The 20,090-nt window shown below is 44.5% G+C and overlaps 2 protein-coding genes across 2 annotated transcripts in view; both read left to right on the forward strand.

Moving 5' to 3' along the window:
• The window catches only part of dyrk1b (dual-specificity tyrosine-(Y)-phosphorylation regulated kinase 1B), a 33,859-nt gene extending 22,891 nt beyond the window's left edge, over positions 1–10,968 (forward strand). Inside the window, 10 exon segments of the mRNA XM_023988740.3 lie at positions 1,249–1,368; positions 2,092–2,280; positions 3,169–3,226; positions 3,229–3,315; positions 3,813–4,099; positions 5,346–5,492; positions 5,574–5,735; positions 6,914–7,217; positions 7,925–8,028; positions 8,193–10,968. Coding sequence (XP_023844508.1) covers positions 1,249–1,368; positions 2,092–2,280; positions 3,169–3,226; positions 3,229–3,315; positions 3,813–4,099; positions 5,346–5,492; positions 5,574–5,735; positions 6,914–7,217; positions 7,925–8,028; positions 8,193–8,945 — 2,211 coding nt within the window. The 3' untranslated portion in view covers positions 8,946–10,968.
• Positions 10,969–11,179: 211 nt separating this feature from the next.
• Positions 11,180–17,654, forward strand: zp3d.1 (zona pellucida glycoprotein 3d tandem duplicate 1). Its single transcript, XM_023988741.3, has 9 exons — positions 11,180–12,525; positions 12,627–12,739; positions 12,842–12,945; positions 13,031–13,205; positions 13,298–13,409; positions 13,495–13,583; positions 14,459–14,529; positions 14,634–15,382; positions 15,513–17,654. Exons 1-9 carry the CDS (start codon positions 11,953–11,955, stop codon positions 15,561–15,563), a joined length of 2,037 nt encoding a protein of 678 aa, XP_023844509.1. The 5' UTR covers positions 11,180–11,952; the 3' UTR covers positions 15,564–17,654.
• Positions 17,655–20,090: the final 2,436 nt, after the last annotated feature.

Raw genomic sequence — 20,090 nt, forward strand, 5'->3', positions numbered from 1 at the left:
GTGGTCACCACCTGCAGAACCACTCCTTTATTGGGGGTGTCTTGCTAATTGCCTATAATTTCCACCTGTTGTCTATTCCATTTGCACAACAGCATGTGAAATTTATTGTCATTCAGTGTTGCTTCCTGAGTGGACAGTTTGATTTCACAGAAGTGTGATTGACTTGGAGTTACATTGTGTTGTTTAAGTGTTCCCTTTATTTTTTTGAGCAGTGTATATATATATATAAAACATTTTTGTTGTTGTTATTAATCGGCCGATTAATCGGTATCGGCTTTTTTTGTCCTCCAATAATCGGTATTCGACCATGAAGGCCTGATTCACGCAGTTTTTGAGATGTGTCTGTTACTTGAACTCCGTGTAGCATTTATTTGGGCTGCAATCGGAGGCTGGTAACTCTAATGAACTTATCCTCTGCAGCAGAGGTAACTCTGGGTCTTCCTTTCCTGTGGCGGTACTCATGGGAGACAGTTTCATCATAGCGCTTGATGGTTTTTGCGACTGCACTTGAAGAAACTTTGAATTTCTTTAAATGTTCCACATTGACTGACCTTCATGTCTTAAAGTAATGATGGACTGTTGTTTCTCTTTGCTTATTTGAGCTGTTCTTGCCATGATATGGACTTGGTATTTTACCAAATAGGGCTATCTTCTGTATACCACCCCTACCATGTCACAACACAACTGATTGGCTCAAACACATTAAAGAAGGAAAGAAATTCCACAAATTAACTTTCAATTAACAGATGTGCCTTATTAAAATGCATTCCATGTGACTACCTCATGAAGCTGGTTGAGAGAATGCCAAGAGTGTGCAAAGGGTGGTTACTCTGAAGAATCTCAAATATAAAATATATTTTGATTTGCTGAACACTTTTTTTGGTTACATGATTCCGTATGTGTTATTTCATAGTTCTGATGTCTACACCATTATTCTACAATGTAAAAAATAGTCAAAATAAAGAATAACCCTTGAATGAGTGGGTGTTCTAAAAATTTGACTGGTACTGTACTCTATTGACAAGCAACTACAACCACCATCACTGATAGATTGTTCTGTGGCTAGGCAACACTGTTGCCTGTATACATAGGTTAACTCAAACATGCAGTTATTTCATTGGAAATTACTCCTTCCACTCACATTGTATAGTGACCTTTATTTACTTTAGTTCTTTTAACCGCTAGTTAGAATACTGCAGGGATGTCTTGGACAGTTTTGGGGCTCCCCTCACCACCTGTCCCTTCCAGGTGCTGTCTGATGCGACCATACTGCAGAGGAGGATCCCCCCAAGTTTTAGAGATCCCGCCAGCGCCCCGCTGAGAAAACTCTCTGTCGATCTGATCAAGACTTACAAGCACATCAATGAGGTGAGTGGAGTGTGTATGTCAGCCAGCCATCAGGTCCAACAGGACTCTGCTGCTGCAGGAGTCATAATCTCCAGGAAACATCACCTCACAGCTCACCTGCTGGGATCCGGCCCTCGAGGGTCCAATCCGGCTCTGGGATGGTTTGAGTAAAATAAAAATGCTTTTTTTTGGGAGGGGGGGGTTGCTTTCAATATACTTTCAATATACTTTTAAATGACTAAAACAAAATCAAAACTGTTTAGAAATGATAATGGATTTATTACATTCATATAGTTTCTTGACTGTCCAGCTCACTTAGCACCAAAATCAAAACTAGCAAGTCAGGGAACAACAGACATTTTTTTGCAAATATTGATGGCGAGGAAGTATAACCAATTTTCGGTGCCACCCTCCGGACCTCGTTGAAGACCGAATGAGGCCTCCAGGGCAAAATTTGTTTTACACCCCCGGTATAAACATTAGATTCTGGTTGCTTTCCCAAATGTCCCTGGTTTTCCAGAAATCCCAGTTGGAAAGTTACCAGAGTTTTGCAACCCTAGGTATATGTAACTGCATTAGCATAAACTGATGTACAAGTGAAGGATATCAGTTTTATCATTGGTTTGGTCTTCCGAGATCTATCCAAACAGTAGTGTGGCAAAATTAGAAATATCAGTGACTTACCCCTCTTTCTCTTTTCCCGCCCTTCCCTTCCTCTCTTCATCTCCTTTCCTCCGTGTCCAGGTGTACTACACGAAGAAGAAGCGGCGTGCTCAGCAGGTGCCCCCGGAGGACTCGAGCACTAAGAAYGAGCGGAAGGTGTACAACGATGGCTACGATGACGACAACTACGACTACATCGTCAAGAACGGGGAGAAGTGGCTGGACCGCTACGAGATTGACTCGCTCATCGGCAAGGGCTCCTTCGGGCAGGTCAGTGGACATGGGGGAGAGAGTTTAGAGAGTTTACAGTTTAGAGAGAGTATAGGGTAGGGGGGAGGATAGGTCATGGAGGTATACATAGCGTCGGGTGAGGTAGGGGATCGATGCACTTTAGTCAGGTTGTGTGATAGTGACATTAGGTCTGAAGTGGGGAGGAGGGGGGGATAGTAGGTCAGGGAGTCAGGGGAGGAGAGGTCAGGGTTAGGTCAGAGATAGGAGCGGGAGGATATAGGACAGAGGTGTAGGATGGGATAGATCGGGTGTGCGGGGAGGATTAGATACAGGTGTGGGTGGAGGATAGGTCAGGGGTAGGGGTGCGAGGATAAGGCTCAGGTGAGTATCGTAGGGGAGGGAGATAGGTTCAGGGGGTAGGGGAGGGAGGATAGTCGGGATGGGGAGGGGGAGGGAGGATAGGTCAGGGGCGGTAGGAGGAGAGGATAGGTCAGGGGTAGGAGGGTGGAGGACTAGGTCAGGTGGAGTGAGGAGGGGGGGAGAAGAGGGACTAGGTCAGGGGTAGGAGGGGGAGGATAGGTCAGGGGTAGAGGGGGAGGATAGGTCAGGGTATGGAGGGGAGGTAGGATATAGGTTCAGGGGGGTGGCGAGGGATATGTCAGGGGGGAGGAGGGAGAAAGAAGAGATGGAAGGAAAAGAGAGAGAGAACACTTCCAAAGTTTAAGGTGAAGAGTTGCATGGGGTGAATGAAGTATGTCTACAGGCGTGAGGAGAATAAACGGGTCATTGCTCTTGTGGGCCAGAAGAAGAGGAGAGGGATAATGACTGTATTTTGTTTGGTGAAGAGCTTTGCCTTGGCCCTACCACCTGCATATACTACAAACAACATGGCCGCCTGTCTGACCTGTGACCTTTTCCATCCCGCAGGTGGTGAAAGCCTATGACCACCACGAGCAGGAGTGGGTGGCCATCAAGATCATCAAGAACAGAAAGCCTTCTTGAACCAGGCCCAGATAGAGCTGCGACTGCTGGAGCTCATGAACAAACATGACACCGAGATGAAGTACTACATAGGTGAGGACACACACACACACTCTGCTTTAAGCCCCCACTTATGATCTAACACTATTGCATTGTATACCATCTACTAAAATGAATTCATACTGTGCCTCTTTGACGTCACATGCAACCTGCTCCACATTTAACGTCTCAATTGAAATATAGACCAATGCCCTACTTCTCATATCCCTATGTATAAATATCATGCTACATACATATCAATCCAGTAGCCTTCGCAATGATAAACCTGTCACAGAATCACCTCTACCTCACTAAGCTCCTATAGCGCTGAGCGAGGTGATTGACACACAATAATATAAAAATAGATGGCATTTATATGGCCGAGCTGTTTCCATGTGGTCAAAGCACCTTGCTCTCCACTCCAAGGGCACACTGTCACTCTGGAAGTCACCTCAACCACTACCCATGTAGAGCAGTGCACCCAGATAGGTTACTGCAGTATACCGCTTCCCCTACTAACCTCCCTCCTCTTCCCTCCTCTCCGCCTCTAGTCCACCTGAAGAGGCACTTCATGTTCCGGAACCACCTGTGCCTGGTGTTCGAGCTACTCTCCTACAACCTGTACGACCTCCTGCGCAACACCAACTTCCGCGGCGTCTCTCTCAACCTGACCAGGAAGTTTGCCCAGCAGCTGTGCACGGCGCTGCTGTTCCTGGCCACGCCCGAGCTCAGCATCATCCACTGCGACCTCAAGCCCGAGAACATCCTGCTGTGCAACCCCAAGCGCAGCGCCATCAAGATCGTGGACTTCGGCAGCTCCTGTCAACTAGGCCAGAGGGTGAGGAGACTAGCTGACTAACCAAGCACAGAGATATAGAAGACCCTAATGAACCCAATGCATGTGCTGGGTGGGGGTCAGGGGGGGCGGGGGGGGGGGTGAGGAGAGAACACCATTGGGTTAGGAGAGAGGGAGAAGCAAGGGGAGGAAGGACTACACCTTACCAAGCACATCAATATACACAGTCCACTCCTGGAATCAGTGCATTGCAGTTCACCACTCCCAATGGATCCTATGTGAATTGTTCTGGGTATCTGCATGCTGCTGTGTATTATATTTAAGATCGACCTAAACCAATGCATACATCAGCAGTCGAKTGTGGTTTATATAGTAGGCCCTTAATGCACGCTATATACCCTCTAGATGCTGGGGGGGAGGTTGGGTAGAGAAGAAAATTGGGGCAGGGAGAGAGGAGGGAGCTGTTGGGGGGGATAGAGAGAGAGATGCCGGGGAAGGGAGGAAATGGTAGAGGTAGAATGAATAAGAGACAGCATTTTGTACACCAGATAAATGTTCATTGTATATTAACCTTTTCTGAAACATTGTATTATTTGTCTGCTAATGCCTCTGGATATCTCAGGAAGAGAGAGAAGAGAAGGGTGGGGTAGACGGATGGATGGATGGATGGATGGATGAGGGAGAGAATAGCCCAGATGATGATTTCGTCTCTCCGTTTCAAAAGAGAATGAGCTCAGTTTTCTGCAGAGGGTAAATAGACATGGAGAGGGAAGCTATGGAGGGAGGACGTTGCCAGGTTGAATAGGAACTGGCATTCACAGCACGTCTTTGAGGACTCTTGGGAAGATGAGGAAATGGGCCTCACTACAGTGCTCAAGTATAGAATCCCAGCGGCTCTGCTGCACCCAGTTTAGATATTTCTACTCAGCTTGGCCTGCCCCCGTGTGGACGAACGGTGTCACTGCACCACTTCCACCATTCTGTCTCCCTCCACCAGTGAGTGTGCTCTAATTTAGATTAGAAATGTTATTAAAGGGACACAGCTCTGTTCTTCTGTAACCAACATACTGGAGCTAATACCTCTATCTTTTGTCATCACATTTTCTCCCCTCGTCTTTCTATCTCGCTCTCTTCTTTGGTAATATATTTTATTTCTTTACCTCACCCCTACCTGTCCATCCCTCCTCTGTCTTCTCTCCCTTTCTCCCTACCTTCTTCTCTCCCTCTCTACCTCTTTTTGTTTCTTATATCACCTCATTCTGTCCCTCCGTCTTCTCCTCCACCACAGATCTACCAGTACATCCAGAGTCGGTTCTACAGATCTCCGGAGGTGTTACTGGGCATGCCCTACGACCTGGCCATTGACATGTGGTCCCTGGGCTGCATCCTGGTGGAGATGCACACGGGAGAACCCCTCTTCAGCGGCTCCAACGAGGTAGGCTGTGAGAACACACACAGRATTGGGTGTCGATGCKGAATTTGCCCCTGACCTGTCCTGTTGTTTCTRTCTCTCCAGGTGGATCAGATGAATAAGATAGTGGAGGTACTGGGGGTCCCTCCCAACCACATGCTGGATCAGGCTCCCAAAGCACGGAAGTACTTTGACAAGCTGTCCGACGGTCTGTGGACTGTCAAGAAGAACAAGGACATAAAGAAGGTACTTTACCCCTCGGCCTCCGTGAGTAAAACTCTGCTCTTACTTAATCTTCTCATCTCATCTCCGAACCACATCCCTCCTGTCACTCACAACGCAGTAGGTTCAAGTTCCCCTGTCACCCCACAGATCTTGAATCAGATTACCTTGCTCTTACCCCCAAACCTAAACTTAACTGCTAGGGGGATTGAAAGATATTTGACCCAAGTGTCAGTGGTTAGAGGCAACTTCTCAACAAACCTCTTACTTGTATTAACCATTCACCCGTAGATGGAGAAAGAGAGATGGGTAGAAAACCGAGGTGGAGAAGGAAGGGGTGGAGGGTTAGCTTGATATTGGAAAGTAGTTTGTGCAAAAGAGGTATTTTCTCCCTTTTCTCATTTCTAACCTAAACTCCCACTCTTAGGAAGGAGATCTGAGTCCTCAGCATCTTCCTCCAGTCATCATCATCTAAACCGTAAACTCCTCGTCATATAGCTTTCTCTAATTGTCTAAAAAGGTCCTTATCGTTCCATTATTCTGTGTGTATCAGAAGCATTACATAGCCCTTAATAAGATAGAGGGATGAGATGAAGGAGCAGTGGAGGCAGGTGAAAGGTAGAGGTTGAACAAAGGGAGAGGCCTGGGTTACGTTGGAGGTGAGAGAAAGAGGGGGAGAAAAGTTTGGATCAGATGTTAATTKACTTTGTCCAAAAGGGATTGGAGATGGTGGGGGATCAGCCATCTCACCCCAGAGGCAGGCACACCTGGGTGGGTGTGTGAGCACGGGTTTACACCTATGGGTGTTGCCATGAATTTTCACTAGACGATTAGGGGTTAAGTGAATGATATAGTGCAGGATAAGACAACTTATTGTTAGTTTTAGGACTAGGAGCTGATGGTCTTTAGAAGGGAGACCATGTAAGGATACATGTTGGAGGTCTCATTCATTCCAGCTTCTCATCACTGGCTTGGTGTTATGTAAATAAAGTAGACCGAATAGTAAGTCTATCCATTCATAATATGCATTCTACTGACCATCAACCATTTCACCGTCATAACAACATGCATGCTTGCATGTGTGAAATTCAACCATAATAATAACTAAAAGTCACTAAAACTGCCTCGAAGAAAATGAGAATTCAACAGTGTTTCTCTGCACCTCCCCACATCCATATTCTCTGTTCTCCCCCTTCTCTCTCTCACTCTATCCCCCTCTTCAGGAGTACAAGCCTCCTGCGACGCGGCGGCTCCATGAGATCRTGGGGGTGGAGACCGGGGGTCCTGGCGGGAGGCGGGGCGGAGAGCAGGGGCACGCTCCCTGCGACTACCTGAAGTTCAAGGACCTGATCCTGCGCATGCTGGACTACGACCCCAAGACGCGCATCACYCCCTTCTACGCGCTGCAGCACAACTTCTTCAAGAAGACGACGGACGAGGGCACCAACACCAGCAGCTCCACCTCCACCAGCCCGGCCATGGACCACAGCCACTCCACCTCCACCACCAGCTCCGTCTCCAGCTCCGGTACGGGACACAGCAGTTAGTATACAGTATACCCTTACCATAAGCCACAGTCACAGTCCACTGCATGGGGAAACATCTAGCAGAAACCACTGCAGAGGTCAAACCTCAATAGAGAACTAAGCATTGGCAGCCAAATTTGATCCCATATTACCACTGCAGTGTTTCCCCCCAGATAATTCTCTCCTATGTTTGTGAAAAACACCAAGATTTCCTTAGATTGAGAGCTATTGAAAGTCCATTGAAGCCATGTTGGTTAGTACCGTAAAGGATCTTGTCTGGGAGATCCCTCCCACCTACATAGTCTTCGGGGGAACACTGCAGTCTACTGCGTCATAGTGATGGTTGTTCAATGTTACATCTCAGCCAGCCCCTACAGCCCCTCACTCTCTGCAACAGCTACACAGTCTCCATAGAAACAAGCTCCTAGTRACTTCAGCCGCAGCTCAGTCCCTACAGCCTGCAGCACACCGTCACCATAGCAACAGCTCAGCCTCAGCGGCCTCTCCTCTGCCACAGCTACAGCTCCCATTCACCATGGCAACAGCTAGTCACCTTAGCTACAGCACCATGTTCAGCAGCTCAGCAACAGGTTATGTTCCCAGCAGTGATGGACTGTCAGTATGTTGACGTAACACAACTATTGTGTATTCTGACTGACCGAGTGTCTCCTCCCCTACTCCGTCTCCTCCCCTACTCCCTCTGTCCAGGTGGATCTAGCGGTTCTTCCAATGACAACCGGAATTACCGGTATAGTAACCGGTACTACAACAGTGCAGTTACTCACTCAGACTATGAGATGCAGAGTCCACAGGTGAGCGGTTTAAATCTGACCTCACTCTGATGTCTCAGATCTCATCACATGGAACAACATGTTCTTCCTCTATACCAGCTGGAACTGACATTTGTATGATGTACTGTAGATTCTGCATTCTCTGTTTCTAACGATGACCTCTCTTCCTCCCCCCCGCTGCCAAGGCTCCATCTCAGCAGCAGCTACGCCTCTGGCCGGGTGGAGAGGGGGGCATGGGTCCCCTGTCCAACAGCGGCAGTAGCGTTGGCGACCCCCCATATCCCCAGCTGCTGCTGCACAAGCCGGCGGCCACGCAGCACTCGCGCCACTTCCTGGGAGGCYGCGGCGTCGGGGGCATGATGGAACCACACCACCCGCACCCCATCTACGGCGGTCACCACGGCAACGGGCGGGGCCTGCGGCAGACTGGGCAGGGGAACCAGCCCCAGGGCCAGGCTTCACAGGGCCAGCCCCTGATGCCCATCTCCTCCCCACAGATGCCGGACAGCATCGAGCTCAGCCTCACACACCACCACCATCTGGGTCAGTCTTCCATCATGCCGCCCCCATCCAGCTTGGACTCCAGCCAGTACGGCTCCTCCAACCTCCACCTGGGCCTCTCTGCCTTTCGGACTAGGACGGTCATGGCCCCCCAGCCGCCCCCCGCCGGCTCCCAGCAACAGTTGGCCCAGCCCCCAGCCTCTCAGGACAGCTTGGTCGCTGCCTCCGGGCTTGGATACATCCCCCCATGCTACCCGGGCAGTAACAACAATAACAACCCTCCCCAGGGTAGTGTGGTCGGGGGCGGGATGCTCACCGGGGGGCCCCCACCCAGGGGAGTAGGGGGCGGCGGGGGGAGGCCGGACTCTGAGGAGTCCACCATGATGGGTGTGTGCGGCAGTGGAGGCGGTGGTGGTCAGAACGCGGCCAACTCTTGATAAATCTTGAACAAATTCCAAAAGCCATACAATTTTAACAACGACAACATTACAATTTCAACACGCATACATATACATTATACACACTTGAGTTTGAAACAAATACGGCCACACATACAGAGACAAACTTATGAAATATCAAAGGAATTTAGTTTTGTTTTGCATGGGAGAAGGTCGAGGGAGAGTAAGAGAGGCTTTGAAACCATTTTTATCCTTTTTTCAGTTTCTTTGTTTTTCTTTTGTTGAAGGAAAGAAACGGGGCTCAGTAGTTGGAATGGAAAGTTTCAGATAAGTTTGTTTTATTGTTATTAATATTATATTATTTGATTTTATGTGATTTAAGGAAAGGTTTGCAGCGAGATTTTTGTTGTTTGGGTTGTATTTTGGAATGAAGACCGCAAAAGTAAATGAATGGTTTGAAAAGTGGTAATTGTTGGTTAAGAAGCGGGAGGCACGAGAGAATACCCTTATGCTATTTTTAACATCTTTTTTATTTTCTTTGTTTTTGTTTAGTTTTTCTAAAGTCTAGGTTTAATTGTACATGTTTTATTTATTAAACATCACTACATGAGGAGGGTAAGCGGGGAGATCGGAAGAGCGCTAAATTGAGAGGTGGTTTATTTATTCATTTTAATTTATACAGGGTTTTTTTCTTTGTTTTTTGCTGATGGACAGAAAACACTTGTGCATACACAGAGAAACAAACAAACTAGGGTCTTTTTAGTTTGTTTTTCAGTTCAGTATATCTCACCCCCGAAACACACACACACACTTTTGTTACATTTTTTTTTATGTTTCCAATCTTCTATCGCTTGACACTGGCTTATATATCTGAAACTATGAAACAGATCATAGAAATAAAATGAAGCAAATGACAAAAACCGTAGTCACCACACAGTGAGAAACTATACGATGAGGAGGCTGAAACATTTGACGAAGTGAGAGGCTTTCAAGAGGAGAGGGGGAGCAGAACTTCTTCACAAAAGGAGGAAGTGATTCAAGAACGAAAAACAACAAAACATTTTGCCACAAGGAAAACCAAAATGCTTCCCTGTTGTTTAAAAAAAAAAAATGTCTGCCTTCTACTTCAACATCTAACCATCTAACCAGACTCTTTCACCCTCTTTCTCTGTCTTTCTTTCTGTCTTTTCTTATTCACTTTTGTTTTGGACCATAAACTACAGAAATGTAACACACATTTTGGGTTGGAGTAACTGGATATGCTAAGCCAAATCTTGCTCGCTCTCTCTGTCTCGCTCTCTTCTCCTCTGCCCCATTTTTCTGTTGGAAGGAGGGGGGAGGGGGGCAATATATAGCAGGAGGGAGGAGTACATACTAATGAGGGGACACTTTCATGCCCTCCTTACCCCTACAGCCCCAGTGACTGACTTCTCTGGCCTCTTTTCTTTCTCCTGTCTTTTTTCTCCCCTTCCCTCCCTCCTTCACGACACTCTGTGAGTGCTGTTTGCCATCAAGTCAAAAAAAAAGTGAACTACTTCTCTCTCGGCTGCTATCTACACTTTCAACCATGTTCGGATTGCTGCTAAAGAAAACAGACAGACAGATAAATAAATAAAAATGAAACTTTTTAACCCTCCTGCTTCAGAAAAAATGGAAAAATAAACCACTGCATCTCATGTATTTATTACTATTTAACAAGAAAAAGAAAAGGTAAAAATTAACCTGTTTTCTGTTTTTTGTTTGGTTGCCTTCCTGCTGGTGAAAGTTGGGCATTGACTAAATGTAACAGTTAAAGGTGTTATTAAAACACTCTTAGTTTAAGTCAGCCACTGGGCGGGGCCTGAATGGGGAACCTGGGTAAGAATAAAGTTGGATATATAAGAATAAAGAGTATACTTTTGCACACAAAGGTCAAATGCAAATCACAGCTTTCAGTCGACAGACCCTCATCTGAGCAATGTGCATACAGTAGCAGGCCTACCACAAAGACAAACTGTTGATGTGGCAAGCTAAATGATCACTGACATGGCATAATAAATCTGAGATTTGCGTTTGACCTCAAGTTATTTCATTCTTTTTGTTGTTGTACCTGAGTGTAACTGGTGTTGGTTGGGTGTGGTGGGGATGATGTCTGTGAAGAACCACAAAGTTGGTGTTGCTACTAATGAACTTATTAGGAATCAGTCGCGTCATTTGGATAGTCTTGCACTCTCGTGACAATATTTTATTGTTGCCAATATACAGTAGCAGGCAGCTCTGAGTTAAGTGTAAACATAGTATTATAGCTAGATACAATGATTGGTGTTTTACTATCAAATGGGTACACAGTGTCTCCACTGTATTTGAACCAGTGTCTTCCTGGAGGTAACGATTGATGAACACGTGCTACTGGAAGTGTTAAAGACAGGTTATTGTTACCCTGAAGACCTACTCTATGCCCCTAGCTGTATCTTTGGTCGCAGCTTACGTTAGCACAATCCTCCGTTTATCTATTCCATTGTCAATGGTAAATGCTGTTTAGTTCAAAATGTTGTCTGTGGGGTCACCTATACCATAGAACGACATGCAATTAGAACCAATTTAGGACCGTTTGACTCATGTTCATCAACACATTTGCGCTCTTCCTAGTTGAGAGTTATTGAATATGAATATAACAGGTGAAGGCCAAGTGTTGTATTCACACAAGTCACTGAGTAAAATTGAGAGCACAGTTTATACTGGCATCTGGTGGAAAGATAAGAGAATTACATACTCAAAAGTTTACATTGTAACAACATTGTAGGCTATGCATAATACGTTTTCATATATCATTGCGAATATAATGAAGTGAATCATTAATTGATCATCTACGCCCAGTAGCCTACATGCAATGAACGTCGCCGTGTGTGCCAAGTGCGTAATTGTTGCGCCAAAACCAGGTGAGCGCAATTATCAAGAGCCTACATGATTAATCTTTGAATGGTCACTAGTTTGCTAACAACAGTGTGTCCACGAGGCGCTCTGGACAACGGAGTTTTTTTTTTTTGCGGCTTTGGTCACGTTGAACATGGCACAAGTTGCGTGGATGATTTGTCTATTTGTATGGATTTTTTCTGCCTTTCCATTCACACAAGTATCAGCAGAAGCTGATTTTAACGTTGACAGATGGGGTGGTCAAGAGCATCAAGACTACCAATTTGCGGAGCGGCACCTCCCTGGCAATGTACCAGTGCGTGAGGTGATCAGGCCTCAGATAGTGGAAGACGATGCCATCGGTGCCCCTCGGTCAGAACCACCATACTACTTCCTTCCCATGTTCCAGCACTCTGCGGTTCCCGTCGTCGATAGGGACTTGTTCAGACCAGTCGCCGGGAAAATACGTTTCCCCAGTATCTTGACCAACCTCTTGCTTCCGCTACAAAATAGTCCAGAGCGCAACCACTTCTCTCCCGTGCGTAATCCGCGTGGAGTGGAGGTGTGGTGCGGGTACAACAAGATATCCGTGCGCATCAACAGAGGTCAGCTCAGGTTTAGGTGTCTGGCCTCCATGCTCTTCCTGGGCACTTGCCCCGTCACCCGGGTCACCCCACTTTTCTTTTACTTCCATTATGACCTGAATAACTGTGGCAGTACTCAAACGGTAAGATGTGTTGGGATACATTTTGCCCTCTCTATCCATTTGGAGCACACTCTTAAACTGACCCTAAAATATGTACTCTTTATTCTGTTAATGACTTCCAGACCATGAATGGCCAGCTGGTGTACTCCAGCTCACTTCGCTTTTCTCCAGAACCACAAGGGCCAGTGATAAGAGCCATACCTCTCAACCTCCCCATTCAGTGCATTTATAACCGGTACAGTGCCCAATAGACTAGTCTACAGCAGGCATTTATACTTCAGTCTTACTACTCTGTGAATGAGTGTTTTTTGCCGTTTACCATCCATTTCCTTAACAGATTCCACTACTCCTACAAAGTTGGCTATGTACCTGAGGTGCATGACCGCACTCTCTTGAAGAGTATGAATGGCAAACACATGTTTAGGCTCACTGCATGCAATGGTAAGTAAACATGTCCCATTACAAGAGTTGGCAAGATGATTTAAGGTGCAGAGAATGAGGGGGAAATATTTTTCTCCAAATCTAGAGCGATGGGTACAATTGTCGTCAGAAGAGAGCTACATGCTTGGGGAGCCAATGTACTTCAAAGCCTACGCAGCTTTTGTCCCCAAAGATGAGAGTGTGTTTGTTGATTCCTGCTTTGTTACGACATCCAAGGACCCAAATACCACACCCCGCCATGAAGTAATTCACAACTTTGGGTAATCAAACACTTAAGTTCTCACACACTGCTGTAGCTATAGCATTTGTATCTATTCTAGTGGTGGGTATATCCACGTGTATGTGTTTTTAGATGTATGGTGGACAGCAAGCGGAAAGGCAGTCAGTCCCAGTTCTTCTCCAGAGAGTCAAATGACCTGCGCTTCACTGTGGATGCTTTCCTGTTCCCCCAAATCACTGCCAAGGTTAGGCTATATCCTTTTATGGAACACAAATGTTTCCACAACGGTAGCGAATAGTGATTTATATAATCCGTACTCTGTTCCACAGCGTCTCTACCTGCACTGTATTATGACTGTCATGAAATCCACTTCAAAGCAGAGCGCCAAATCCTGCACGTACAATAACACAGTGGGAAGGTAAACTGTCTTTTTAGAGTCTCAACAGTAACCTCGACCAATCTGATCTATTTCTATATCCAGTGGTGGGAAAAGTACCCAATTGTCATACTTGATTAAATGTAAAGATACCTTAATACTCAAGTAAAAGTGAGTCACCCAGTAAAATACTACTTGAGTAAGTATTTTATTTTAAATATACTTAAGTATCAAAAGTAAATGCTAAATCTTTTCAAATTCCCTGTATTATGCCAACCAGACAGCACTATTTTATTTATTTATGGATAGCCAGTGGCACACTGACATACTTTACAAACAAAGCATTTGTGTTTAGTAAGCCTGCAAGATCAGAGACAGTAGTGATGACCGTGAGTTCTCTTGATAAGTCTGTGAATTGGAACATTTTCTGTCCTGTTAAGCACTCGAAATGTAATGAGTACTTTTGGGTGTCAGGGAACATGTATGGGAGTAAAAAGTGCTTTTTCTTTCGGAATATCTGTAGTAAAATAAAAAGTTGTCAATATAAATAGTAAAGTACAGATATCCCCAAAAAGTTGTACTTAAAAGTATTTTTACTTATACCACTGTCGATCAATCATCGCCCAAGAATTACTTCACAAGTTACATATACGGTGGTCATGATCAGTGTGTAGGACACTGATAATAATGAAATCATTAAGTCATTTAGTTGTCATGCATTGTTTTTTGCACTGGTTAAGTAGAGGTTTATTCACTAGAAACCAAACGGAAGCTAACGAAACAGGGAGTGACCTACCTGAATTTGTCCAATAGAAACTCTCGTTTTGGTTGCAAAAGTGTTTACTCCAAACTGAAAAATCTCCATTGCAAAACGTTTTGGACTAATGATTACACCCCTGGTTGTTATGTCTTGTTAGGTGGGAGGAGCTGTATGGCCCTCACTCTGTGTGCTCCTGCTGTGATTCTGTCTGTGACGTGTCAGAGTTTTGTAAGTATACAACACAGTTAATGCTGGACCACCTTCATCAAAGATGAATTAGTCAATATAATGTATGCTGATCTGTAACCTGTGGTTCTGCCTGATGTAACCAGGGCCAGCCTTGAAGTATCCTTCAGTGAAAAGCCTGATCACCAGTGAACCCTGGAGAGTGTTGGAGGACAGGGAGAAGAGTTTACCCATTCAGGCTGAGAGACAGCCAGACAGTGAGGAAAGGGTGGAGGAGACCTTGGCAGTCACTTATAAAGAGGAGGAGAAGGTGAAGTTTAAAAGTTTGGCAGTCACTCCTTGGGAGGAGGACAAAAACATGTCAGTCGCTGTTATGAATAAAGTAGAGGGGGTGCAGGAAGGGATAGTTAAAGGAGTGAGAGAGGGGGTGGTAGCCAGAAAAGAAGGGGGTGTGGAGGAGCCGATTGGGGACAAACGGGCTGAGGAGGAGGTGATTGAGGTGGAGGCTGAAGAGAATGGCACAGACAAAGTGACAGCAAGTGTAACTTTGGAACATGTACCTGAGGAGGAGATACCTGAGGGTAAAGAGGTGGAGGTAAAGATTGGCAATATTCCTGAGGAGAATACTGTGATGGTTAAGGAGGTAGCTCAGTGGAACATGTCAAGTGAGTTGAGTGTTGTCACCACAAATGCTAAGGTGTCAAAGAAAGTTAAAGAGCAGGTTGCTGGGATAGAAGGGTCAAAGGTTGAGAGAGTGGCGGTTGGACAGATGCCTTTGGTGGACGAAGCAGCAGCGTTTCTGCAGGGGTACATGGAGCCTGCCGAGTGGAGAGAAGATTACCAAGGACCAGCCCTAGAGGAGGAGCTGGGGAGGTTTTGGAAACCATCCACAAAGGTTAGTTTTCATATAGTCTAGTCAATGTTTCAATGCCGCCTACTTGAGTTTTAATGTCAGTTTCAGTTGCAATCATTTCAAGTGTTTGTCATACCAGCCATTTTAAAATTGACCTATTTCTTCTTTTCAGGACAAGCTTGCTGTGCTGGAAACTTCTGTCCCTATTGGAACATTGACATAAATTAACTTAAATATTTGATAAGAATTACATTTAAGTGTCCTTGTATGATTGAATATTAAATTACCCTTGTTATAAGCAATGAACAAAGCTCTGAATGTTTTCATGGTAGCTGCACATTTGAGGGATGATTTATTTTTGTGTGGGTGTACAGTGGCTTGCGAAAGTATTCAACCCTTGGCATTTTTTCGATTTTGTTGCCTTACAACCTGGAATTAAAATTAGATTTTTTTGGGGGGGGGGGTTTGCTTCATTTGATTTACACAACATGCCTACCCCTTTGAAGATGCAAAATATTTGTGAAACAAACAAGAAATAAGACTAAACAGGAAACTTGAGCTTGCATAACTATTCACCATCCCAAAGTCAATACTTTGTAGAGCTACCTTTTGCAGCAATTCCAGCTGCAAGTCTCTTGGGGTATGTCTCTATAAGCTTGGCACACCTAGCCACTAGGACTTTTGCCCATTCTTCAAGGCAAAACTGCTCCAGCACCTTCAAGTTGGATGGGGTTCCGCTGGTGTACAGCAATCTTTAAGTCATACCACAGATTCTCAATTGGATTGAGGTCTGGGCTGTGACTAGGCCATTCTGAGACATTTAAATGTTTCCCCTTAAACCACTCAAGTGTTGCTTTAGCAGTWTGATTAAGGTCATTGTCCTGCTGYAKGGTGAACCTCCGTCCCAGTCTCAAATCTCTGGAAGACAAACAGGTATCCCTCAAGAATTTCCCTGTATTTAGCACCATCCATCATTCCTTAAATTCTGACCAGTTTCCCAGTCCCTGCCGATGAGAAAACATACCCACAGCGTGATGCTGCCACCACCATGCTTCACTGTGGGGATGGTGTTCTCGGGGTGATGAGAGGTGTTGGGTTTGCGCCAGACATAGTGTTTTCCTTGATGGCCAAAAACCTCAATTTTAATCTCATCTGACCAGAGTACCTTCTTCCATATGGTTGAGGAGTCTCTCACATGCCTTTTTGTGAACACCAAATATGTGTGCTTATTTTCTTCTTTAGGCAATGGCTTTTTTTCTGGCCACTCTTCCGTAAAGCCCAGTTCTGTGGAGTGTACGGCTTAAAGTGGTCCTATGGACAGATACTCCAATCTCCGCTGTGGAGCTTTGCAGCTCCTTCAGGGTAATCTTTGGTCTCTTTGTTGCCTCAGATTAATGCCTTCCTTATCTGCTCCGTGAGTTTTGGCAGATTTGTTGTGGTGCCATATTCTTTCCATTTGTTTATAATGGATTTAATGGTGCTCTGTGGGATGTTCAAAGTTTCTGATATTTTTTTATAACCCAACCCTGATCTGTACTCCTCCACAACTTCGTCCCTGACCTGTTTGGAGAGCTCATTGGTCTTTGTGGTGGTGTTGCAGACTCTGGGGCCTTTCAGAACAGGTGTGTATGTATAGAGATCACGTGACTGATCATGTGACACTTAGATTGCACACAGGTGGACTTTATTAAATAATTATGTGACTTCTGAAGGTAATTGGTTGCACCAGATCTTATTTAGGGGCTTCATAGCAAGAGGGGTGAATACATATACACGCACCACTTTTCTGTATTTTTATTTTTTTATTATTTTGTAACAAGCGATTTTTAAAAATTTCACTTTACCAATTTTGACTGTTTTGTGTATGTCCATTACATGAAATCCAAATAAAAATCCATTTAAATTACAGGTTGTAATGCAACAAAATAGGAAAAATGCCAAGGGGGATTAATACTTTTGCAAGGCACTGTATATTGAAGATTTAAACAGAATGCCATAACTATTTTACACACAAGAATGCAGAACTAGGGTTGCAAAGCCACTGGTAATTTTTTTGTAATTTTGGTAATTAACATGTAATCTATGGTAATGTTGGTCATTTTATACTTGAATAACTTTTTAAAATACATTCATAGTATTTTTTTAAGTGTATATTTGGGTCCATATTGTCCATGAGTTTCTGGTGGATAGACTTTATGGTTAATGAGAAAATAGCCTAATTAATGAAAAAATCTGAACAATGGCATTATTTTCAATAAACTCTGCAAACTTGATTTTCTTTCACAACTGCTACCAGTTGGGTGCGAAATCATTAACAGAGATACGTTTGTAAAAAGAATAAAGGATATTTAATGCTGAAATCCTCATATTAAACACCAATGGTATTCACTAAGTTAAATGGTTTATGTTGAGAAATGTTTTACAGCTTGTCATTCTATTTAAATTTTAAAATCATGTTATCTGATTCATTTATCGATTTACATGAGATAGACACCTGTGATAATCTGAAGTACCCAAAAAGGCCACTAGACGTCCTGTGATAAAATTCCAAAGAAACTTGAAATTACCCAAATTCTGGTAGTTTACTGGTAAACTTTGAATGTTCCCAGTAATATACCCTCCCATTGAAATTGTATTGGTCCCATCTAGCATTTGGAGCTAGAAACAGAGCTGCCATGTCTATCGGAGCCACCTTGGTCACTACATGCAACCCTAGGCAGGACTGATGTAAAACTCTGTTTCAAGCTATAATGTGGGGATGGCAACAAGTGGTGCATGAACAGTGCTTTCAGATGCAAATTATGTTGAGCATATGTAAATGGGATATTACAGTGTTGGAGAACTTGCTCTCACACACACACACACACTTTACTCTTTCAGCATAGTTGGCCTACTTCTCCAATAGAAATCCGAGATGACGCTTGTAGGCAATGTCATGGCGAAGTGGGCTAGCTAAGCTCATGTACAGAAACTCGTCATCAGGTCTTATTCGATCACACCGACAGCGTATTTGCTTAAAATGGTACGCAGCGTCATCTGGATATTTGTGCAACAAAAGTTCAACATTCACCTTCTACCATTTCTGTCAAGCCGTCTACGCATACAGTTTGACTCATACGTTCGATAAATCCAACATATGCACCACACAGAACGCCCTGCAAATGCCTCTGCAATGCAATGCTGCAAGGCAAACGCAGCGTTCCATTGGAAATTAATGTAATTCTGGTGTACCAAAATGCAAACGCAGTCGGTGTGATCGAGGTGTAACTGTCGTCTTGCGCTGAACTGCACATGTGCAGGCCGTCAAGTCAAATGCACTCCTTAGATATGTTGTTTTTGACGAAAAAGAAAATCTTGTCACTTTCATGAGGTTGGCGTAATAACATGTTCAACTACTTAAGACATTGGTTCAGAAAATTAACTAAGGAAGAATTTTTCACTTCTCATTGACTTCTCAAACACCAAACCCCATCCTGGTCTGCTCTGTCTGTTTCGCAAGCATTCCCGTAAGTCTCACAATGATGTGCCTCTGGGTCTAAAAACTGATTGAAAATCAGGAGGCTGGTGGGAGGATCTATAGAGGGACGGGCTCATTGTGAAATACATTGAACAAAGTCCAACGTTGTTTCCATGTTCGAAACCGTTCCATTTATTCCCAGTGGTGTGTATTCATGGATGCAAAGGGAAGCCAGGTTTCCCCCCAAAATTCCCCAAATCTCACCGGAGAAAGCATCCGAGCGAGTTAAACAGCGCTGTCTGTCTCTGTATGTATAGGCCATCTATCTGATGCTGTCTGGTCCAAAAGAGTATGAAATTGATGCCGCCAGTAGCATTGAATGCAAGGCAAGCCTTTTGTATAAAATAATAGCCAATCAGTGTAGATCAACTGTGAGTGGTCCTGGCGCACACATAAAAAGTGTCAAGGGAAGCCAGTTTGGATTTGGCTTCACTCCAATCACATTGCATCGAGAGCAAACATTGACAGAAACTCGTTGTGCATCTCATTGTATTGTTGTCCTCTGATGGCTAGCTAGCTATCTAAAATGGTCCCTTTCCTAAATTAGCCATGGATGATAGGGATTTGGACTTGTGGTTTTAATTTATTCTCCGTACTGGCCAGTGATTATAATGGCGATTCTGATCCAACCATAAATTCATACATTGTGCCCCTGGCCAGAGAGGATGGAAGTTCAATGTGTAGCTAGTTGTAGAAGGCTAATGTTAACTAGCTAACATTGCCCATGAAAGGAAATTAGGCTAGCAAGCAAGCATTTTAGCCAGGTAGTCAAGGACAACAAAAAATGAAAGCGTGTACTGTATGACAGAGTGATAGACCGTTTCGTCAACATGAGAGGAGGATGGCATTGGCGTTTCTCTACAAGTAGGGTGAGCCAACATGCTTTTCAATTTGCACGAACGCGCATGGCCACATCATATTTAGCTTATGTTGATTGGACTACATTGTTTTTGGTATCTTTTAGCTGTCACTGTATTAGACTAAGCATAGGTGATTTGATAATGTTGAAGATGAAAAGGTGCTGGAATAGTGGAGGCAGCTCATGTTTCCTTTGCGACTTGCGGTAACTCACCATAGTTCTAAATCAATAGTTGTTTAGTGGTCCTAAAATGTCAGAAACAGTAACTTGCTTGACCATGCTGTAGGTCATGTAATTGATTGTTACATGCAATATGCTTTGTGGACTTCACCAGACAGAGGTTGAGACAGAGGTTGCTTTCTGGTTTTGTGATG

This window comes from Salvelinus sp. IW2-2015, linkage group LG6.1 (assembly GCF_002910315.2).
Source record: "Salvelinus sp. IW2-2015 linkage group LG6.1, ASM291031v2, whole genome shotgun sequence".
In the NCBI taxonomy this organism is placed as follows: Eukaryota; Metazoa; Chordata; class Actinopteri; order Salmoniformes; family Salmonidae; genus Salvelinus; species Salvelinus sp. IW2-2015.

What these genes read in the sequence shown, in the direction of transcription:
- zp3d.1 (XM_023988741.3), top strand. Translation starts at nt 11,953, where the DNA reads ATGGCACAAGTTGCGTGGATGATTTGTCTATTTGTATGGATTTTTTCT. An exon ending in ACTGTGGCAGTACTCAAACG is followed by an intron (nt 12,526 to 12,626) that starts GTAAGATGTGTT and finishes AATGACTTCCAG; the next exon opens with ACCATGAATGGCCAGCTGGT. An exon ending in ATTCAGTGCATTTATAACCG is followed by an intron (nt 12,740 to 12,841) that starts GTACAGTGCCCA and finishes TTTCCTTAACAG; the next exon opens with ATTCCACTACTCCTACAAAG.